This window comes from Pteropus alecto, unplaced genomic scaffold (assembly GCF_000325575.1).
Source record: "Pteropus alecto unplaced genomic scaffold, ASM32557v1 scaffold81, whole genome shotgun sequence".
NCBI lineage: Eukaryota > Metazoa > Chordata > Mammalia > Chiroptera > Pteropodidae > Pteropus > Pteropus alecto.
This window is the reverse complement of record NW_006433378.1, coordinates 4,036,533-4,044,843: the sequence shown is the minus strand read 5'-3', so window position 1 is coordinate 4,044,843 and position 8,311 is coordinate 4,036,533. Positions and strand designations below refer to the sequence as shown.

General features: G+C 37.6%; 1 protein-coding gene and 1 pseudogene across 3 annotated transcripts in view; one reads left to right on the top strand and one right to left on the bottom strand.

The window, feature by feature from the left end:
* Window positions 1-552: 552 nt before the first annotated feature.
* The window catches only part of LOC102887318, a 36,236-nt gene continuing 28,477 nt past the window's right edge, over window positions 553-8,311 (bottom strand). For all 3 annotated transcript variants that reach the window (XM_025044229.1, XM_025044230.1, XM_025044231.1), the window contains 4 exons: window positions 6,680-6,733; window positions 6,341-6,421; window positions 3,565-3,825; window positions 553-2,002 (listed from right to left, as the gene is read on the bottom strand). In XM_025044229.1, the coding sequence (XP_024899997.1) occupies window positions 1,983-2,002; window positions 3,565-3,825; window positions 6,341-6,421; window positions 6,680-6,733 (416 nt within the window). In that variant the 3' untranslated portion in view covers window positions 553-1,982. The remainder of the gene's footprint in view (window positions 2,003-3,564; window positions 3,826-6,340; window positions 6,422-6,679; window positions 6,734-8,311) is intronic.
* Window positions 7,452-7,573, top strand: LOC112476936 (annotated as a pseudogene).

Sequence of the window (8,311 nt, the reverse complement as noted above, 5' to 3'; positions counted from 1 at the left end):
GCTTCACCCCAAGAAGGACTTCCGGCAATGGGCAACGGGCTAGGCTAACTGCTGAGACCCCCCATCCTCATGAGAACACCTTTAAAAATCAGCAAATACAGTGGCCTCTTTAGAAAATGGCGTGAAAATGTGCTTCCACATGACAAAGCTAGGGAGGAAACTTTTCCTCTAAAGCAATACAATACAAGAACAAAATGAGTCACGAATGTACAAATAAAAATCCCATTAGAGAGATGCACAGGTGAGGAACTATTATGAATCCAGTGTTTTTAAATAAAAACACACCTTCCTATCTTCCCATCATGGGGGGAAGGGGCTCTAAATCATTTTTGGAGTGACATGGGTTAAGGGGAGGTGCAGGTTCCCCTGAACCTGTGTAAATTCCTAGATGACCTAGTTTACTCGAGTTTACACTTACTCTGCCTGCATTCCAAGAACTGGAGTGCTGGGCACAAAACCAACTAGTGTCCAAACAGTCAAAATAATAGCAGTCGAGGAATATGACGCTTCAAAAAATAATCTGTAAGTAAATAAGAATACAAAGAAACCACATTTGCACTGTACGAATGCAGATTTATTTTTCTTCCCTTCATCCATAGTATGAAAAAGGTTAAAAAATTATTAGGAAACCAGCTTATATACAAAGCACCTCTGAAATGACGCATGTCTTCAAAAAACAACTTATAAAAAATAATAAACATTTAAAAATTCAAGTCCTTTAAGTAGTTTAACTTCTGAATGTTAAAACTCCATGTGTTTCCTAAAATATAGTACATTAAAAAAAAAAAAACTCATAAAGTGACGCTGATTTGATTTCCACAGGATCCCTGATAATTAAAAATATATTCTTCCCTATAGAGTCAATTTGTTCTTCACAGGCAAAACAATCAAATGTGTTTCTCTGATTAATTCATTGAGATTTATTTTACTCTCCAGCTAATGTTGACAGAAGACTAATGGTAATTTATAGTTTCTTCAAATAAGTTAACAAAACATATCAAAAATGTTAAATCACCACATGCATGATTCTGGGAGAGGGACAATATACATACAAAAAAAAAGAACATTTCACCAATTAACAAGAGCCAATGTGGCCCATTATTCCCTGGGGCAAGTCTTCTTCAAGAAGAGATGACAGTTTTCCCTTGGTCCTGCTAAGGTATTTCTGAGTAGGTTTTTTCCCCCTATAAAGTGAATGATCCCAGGGTAAAAGTCGGGACGTGCAGTGTTTGGCCTGGTGACTGTGGAAGGTTGATAAAAATTGCTGCGACTGACAAATCGATCCGGGTGAATCTGCCCAGTAAGGTGAGGCGATCGACACCGATGAGAGAGGATTACATTCCTTTCTAATCACTCCAAGACCAGGTAACGTGATTGGTCAAATGACTTAGCAGACCACTAGCCAGACAGGTTAGTAAATGTGAGATACGGAAATCATACCCCACATAAAATGATGTATTGTACTCAGAGACACATGTGTCTGTCTGTGTGGGAGCTAAAAGAAGAGGAACCTCTCTTCGTTATTAATGTCAATAAAAGCTAAACTAAATTGGTGCAAGTTTAAGTACACTACCATTTAATTGCTAAAAATGTTTAAACCCTTGATATGAATTTCATAGTCCACAGACTCCAAAAAGAAAATTACCACATTTCTCACCTGACTGAGTTGAGTCATTTTAAGCACCCTTTATAATTATACCAGTTTGGGTGGGGAGGCAGGGTGGGATGGTGTGAGCAGGAGGTGCCAAAAAATAAAAATAAAATTAAAAAAATCTTGCTATTGTAGAGGTGTTTTCTTCCTCAAGTTTTCTGAATATTTTTCATTCTCTTTGCCTCTATAGAGTGACTGATTATAAAGAAAGTTGCTTCCACAGACTGTGAAAGTTCAAGGTCTCATGGAATCTATAACCAATTACCAGTTGAAATGATGCTTTGCAGATCAAAGTTCCTGAGGTTTCCTTTTTCAGTTCATCTTCTAAATTTCATATTGCCCGTAAGAAACCTAACAAAACAAACAAACAAAAAAATCAAACAAATTCAGGGATTTACTGTTGGAGGAAAAAGGGGCATGCTTTGAAATAAAATTACTTGTCCTTTTCAAAAAGGAACTCCTGGAAGTTGAGTTTTCCTGAACTTAAGAGAAGCTACTGCAATATTGCTATGGTTACAAGACACTAAAACATCCTGATAAAAATACAAAATTCAGCCAATTAACCAGGTACTTTGACTACAGGAGGACATAAAATACTGGTAAATATGGGGGCGGGGGGGTTGTTTATTTTTAACTCACGGAAGATTTTTGTTTCCTATTTAATGAAGGGACTGGACTAGTAAGTTTTATAATCCCTTTACCACTAAAAAAAAGTCACAAATCCTTTTATATTTCTAATGTTACAGCAAGTCAAGTGTCAGTGAGGTCAGGAGCAAATAAAAACAAACCAAAATAATGACTCATTATAAAAGGTCCAAGATAGATTTTCTGAGCCTTCCTGTAATGGAAGGCACTAATAATGTGGTTACCACAGCACAGTGGGAAGAAAAGCCTACATGCAAATAAGGAGATCTCCACGTGGGCCTCAGTAATTTAGATAATTTCAACAAATCCAAGAAGAATGAAAAATCTGATATTGAAACCAGCTATTCTATTTGCTTGAGGCTTCTGCATCCAACATCTTACAGAGAGTTCAGAAACCTTGCCCACTGCGTCAAAGCATCCAGAGAGATCGCCGAATGCTTTTACTTGTCATATAGACACGTAGGGTGTGTACACAGTTTTGTATCCTTTTTGGAATTAAAAAAAAAAAAATCCAAATAGCATTCCAAATAACAACCACTCTGACTTATGGAGGGCTCTAAGAAGCAACACTGTGTTTTTAACTATGGTAACAATATACAATAATCGAAGTTTTGAATTGGTTTGACCTCTGGTATAACCGTGTGCTAAATCAAACCACAAAAAAAGAAGTGCTTAAAAACAAAAGAAGGAACCCTGTGGTTTTCTGGATTGAGGCTAGAAACAACTCCCTTTAGCCTCTTTGAGCTTCGTTTTTTCTCCTTCCCCTCTTTGCCACTTGAAGCTCACTGGTGCCACCCAGTGGCCCCCCGAGCATTGCTTCAGCGCCACGAAAGGACCAGCAGGCTCAGTGCTTGCTATCAGTTCTGTCTCAAGTACCACAACGACATTCATATCTACCCTCTGCTGAGCCTTACGGCCTGCCCGAAGCTTTACATGCATTACTTCTTTTCGCTCTTATGACAGACACAGGACATAGAATTTTTTGCATCCATCTGACAGATGGGAACACAGAGGCTTAAAGTTAGGTTAAGAATTTGCTTAATCATAAAGCTAGCTAGCACTTGAGCTGGGATCGGAACCCTTCCTGACTCCAAGTACAAATCTTCATTACTTAGATATGATTACCCACATGCTTACTGCTGCATTTACATAATTATCTGAACCCAAGCTTATAAATAACCAAGCAACACATTCTATAGTAGAAATTTGCTATTCCGAAAGATACAGCTTGATCCCAAGTAAGCGACTAAGATTAATTTTCTGCTTACCTTCCAGCACATCCCGGATTTCGACAGAGACCTTCTCCAAGCAGTTATATAAGTTCTGGACTGTGGCATTATTCTGCTCCTTTTCTTGCCACTTCTTCAGCATCTGAAACTTATAGACGGTAACATCTTCTTCCTTCTCCCGGATAGCATCAATATCACTTATATCCAACTCCAGGTTGACGATGGCAATTTTTATCCACTCCTTCCCCAGCTTCCCAGCAAGGGTAAGCAACTGAGTGTCTGTTAACAGGGTTTTGGCTCCTAAAAGCAGATGAGGAATTCAGCAGTTCCTTTCAATGCATCAGTTACAGCAACTTAACAATGAAAATGTATTCTTCTATTAAAAAGGACACCATGATTTGTAATTGTAGCTACTTTTAAAATATACTTAAATGCCCCCAAACCCCTGCTTTCCAAAATATTTTAAGAACTAAAGGGAACTATTGCATATAATAACATTAAACTGGGGTATAATATTCACAACAATAATTGAAGGAATGGGATTTTTTAGAGAGCAGCACAAAATTAGGTCGGAATAAAAAAGGAAGTCCAGACACCAAAAATAATTTACGTGGCTCGAAAAGATACCTCTGTGTCTATCTAAATGTTAATTAGCACCACTAAAGGGGGCTGCGAGAGATCTGAACTGCAGCCTCCATCATGCCATCTCCTGGCATTAGGGGAAAAGCACATTCCACAGAAAAGTCAAAGGAGAATATCTATAATATCTGTTGATCTCTAAGAAAGTGTCATCGTCTTGGAAGGGCATATATTTGCCAATGGAAACCACTGGCCCCATAAGAAATATTAGCCCTGCTAAAATACTAGATTTTTGATGATCACTTTTATTAGCTGGTTGTGCTATGCTCACTGGGCTGCAGTTTCAGGTAAGCATCCTCAAGGCATTATTTCAAATACTAGAGGGGGACACTGGAAGAGAGTGAGAGATAAAAAGAATACTTCCTGCACCTTCTCCAGGACTGTAACACCTCTGCTCATCTAAAGCCAACAATTTATTAATGTGAATCTAACATGTGTACTTGGACTCTTACCCATCTCAATTTAGAAAGTTTCCTAACTTTCTAAATTGAAGAACAGGTTCTTAAAGATGGCCTGCGCCCTCTAGTGGTTTCCTGATACAAGGCCAATTGCTCCCATCCCTCAAAACTTCTGTTAAAGAAAACTGAACAGGGAACCTATTAAAAATGCAAGTTCTCAAGACAACCCCCAAATCCACCATTATCAGATTCTGAGCCTAAATTGAACAAGATCTGAAAGTGATTCTGTTAAGGTTGAGTCCTGATCATACTTTAAAAAGCAAAAGGTGATATACAGAGTCTGAAACTACCAGGCTAGTGACAGGGTATCTCAAAGAATGTTGTAGAAATACCTAAACAAAAATAAATCTTTATTAATTTGTTTATTTAGATCTCACACTATCAACTCCAAAAAGGCTGGAAATCCTTAATCTTTCTAGGTATATTTATCATTTTAATTCTATTTCTAGCTACATGGTATTGCAGCTAATTTTAAACAGCCAAAGAATTGCATGAATTAAGAAAAACTTGTCCTGTAAACCAATTTAATACATCAGTTATAAGGTTAATAAGTGCTTAGGGTCTAATGTACAGCACAATGACTATAGCTAGTAATACTGTATTCTATACTTCAAATTTGCTAAGAACAGATCTTAAGTGTTCTCACCACCAAAAAAAAAAGTAACTGTTTGCTAACCTGATTGGCAGTTACAATTTTACAGTGTATACATATATCAAACCATCCTGTTGTTCTTTGTTTATATAATTTCATCTGTCAATTATATCTCAATAGAACTTGAAAAAATTTTATCCTAATTTAGCTGAGTTTTAAAAATAATTCCAGAGCCTTGCTTATTTTGATGTTGACTTAAAATAACAAACATTTCTATCGTGATATACAGTAAAATCACACATAGATAATCCTCACAGCCTCCTGCTCTAGAAAATGAAGAATATCCTATTTCACTTTATAGAGAAAGAGTTTATCTGGTTTTAGAGAGTCATAACTTCTTATAATAATAATAAAAGGTATTTTGATAAAAGGGTTAATTTGGAGAGTTACATGATATCCCTAAAGGCTTAAGACCGTGTTACGTATAATCAGAGTTAGGGTTTTTAAACTTAGATTTGTGAATCCTTGCTGTACTTGCATTTTGAGCTACACGCTCCATCTTCTGGCTCCTTAGAGTATTGCTAAATGTTTTAAATCTCTCTTATATTTTCACAACTACAGAGCCTTGGTCTCTGCCATTTAACTGAAAAAAACTAAGACCTGCCTCCAGTGATTGAGAGGGATGTGCTCTACCTAGATATAGCTAAGAACTGTGAAGCTAATGAATGCACACATGGACAGCCACAATGTCATTCATTTGATCAACAGTCATTATCTTCTTCATACAAGCTCCATGCTCATTGCTACTGGAAATGTAAAAATGGACAGGCTATGACCCTATCCTTCAGGACTGCAAGGGAGCTCCCCCACCCCGCTCTGCTCAATTCTGTTGAGACTGAGCGAAGGATCAGAGTGGGGAATCGAATTGGAAAAGTAGGCTGAGGCAGACCAAAAGGGTCCCTATCCAGCCTTGAAAAGCTGAGACACAGGAAGAAGGGATCTGGGACGACACGCACAACTGGGATGTGGCTCTAGAAAGACTGACCGAAGAGCTGTGTGTTGGATAAATGTCAACAGGGAAGACCAGGGAAAATAATTTATAGCCACTGATGACACTGTTACAAACCTGAAGTGTCAGTCTGCTTCATTCTTTTATCATAGACCTCCTCATCAGGTAGGGTGCTACTCATTTTTCGTCGCCTGTTACCTTAAAAAAAAAAATCAACAAATTGGCTTTCCATTCATTATGTTTATTCTTTTCTAGCCACTTTCAATCTAGATTTTTTTTTTAACCATCATTGAGGTAGAAACAATCTTCTCAGGTTGTTCAGAAGATTTAGAGTGACAGAGTGCCTAACAGATGCTTAATGTGACCACCTTTGCGTGGCAAAATAAAAATCATAGCGGATGGAAGGAAGAGAAGAGTAGGTTAAAACTCGCTTAATGTCTAGTTGCTAGCACTCACCACCTGTGCTGCTTTTCGAAACGTTCCGACTCTGCTCATGTTGAACCCAGTCGCCTGTTAAAGTACAATAAGCATCCATTAGAAAAAGTGGTATGAAATCTGAAAGAAATCGATGTGTGAAAGTGTGTGAAGCTCTAGCGCCTTGACAACCTCTCTGAAATTCAAATATGAGTTTGGGGGTTAACTTGAGAGGTAAGCAAATGCACTAGGTTTGACTTTTTGAGATAAATAACAAGTACTCCTTCCAACAGGTCTTGTAGGAGGAAGTGTTTCCCAAACTTGAGCCCTCTGCACACTGCTGTCGTAATTCCTGCCAGACCCATATGCTGGGTGAAATGTTATTCCCTCAGTGTTTCTTAAATCTATAACTACTGTTAGGGGAACATTGGTATCACCTGCCATAGGGAGAAAAAAAGACATAAAAATAAACACTTTTCTATTTTAAATGTATTTATATGTACTCCATCCAAAAAAATCTCATGTATTTTCATTGTGTACTTCGGGTTCTTTCTAGACATGTCGTTGTGATTCAACGCTACCTTCCTTGTATGAAATTTAGCCCCCGCCCTGGGAGGTGTCTACGTCTCACACAGAACTTCCATAGGTCCCTTTAGTGAAGATGCCTTAATAGTGATGACTAATCTCACTTAACCATTAGCTTAGGCCAAATAATAATAATAATTACTATTTTTATTTTATTATTATTATTATCATTATTATTGTATAGAGACCAGAAACACTTTACAATGTAGAGTATTATTACAGAAGTTAAGTCTACGGCCATGCCACCCTGAACAAGCCCGATCCCATCTGATCTCGGATGAGATCAAGCAGAGTCGGGCCTGGTTAGTACTTGGATGGGAGACCACCTAGGAAGACCAGGTGCTGTAGGTGTAAAAAGTAAAATAAAAAAATAAGAGATGGTAAGCTGACAAGGTCCTTGCAATCTGTGAGGTCAACCAAGGGTTGCCTCATCTAAAAATAAAGAAAAATAAAGAAGTTAAAAAAAAAAGTCAAATGTAACAGAGGTCTTATGAAGTGGTCTTTAAAACTACCAAGAGACTTATTCTTAGTCCAGAAGAACATTTGTTACTCAGGCTATTACATGTTAAACACCTCTGTTACTACGGCATTCACAATGACTAAAAAGGAACATCTCTCAGGTTCATTTATTTGAACAAATTGAGGAATATCAAAAAAACAATACAATCCCCAGCACAGAGTCCCAGCCAGACTCTTTACAGGTCTTGGATAAAAGGGCCTGTTTCAAACTGGCTAACTAAAGGTATAATACTGAGAATAAAAATCAATCACATCTATAGAAAAAGCTCATGCTTAAAACTAGGACTGAGAATTAGAAAATAATTAGATCAAGTTTCTTTTCTAGAGCATAAAGGCATGATAGGAAATACAGACTCTACACATAACCCATTGGATACAAAAGAAACGAGCTGAAAAAGGATTCAAGTGTTGTTCAGATGGTGAAGAGGTTTACAGAACACTTAACAGATCCTTTGTGTTATTACATTTGTGCAGCAAAATCAAAATTCTAGAGGAAAAAAGGAATAAGAGGGGTTACAATCCCTTTACTGTCCAGCTACTGGCACTTAGCACTGTGCTGCTTTTTGGAAC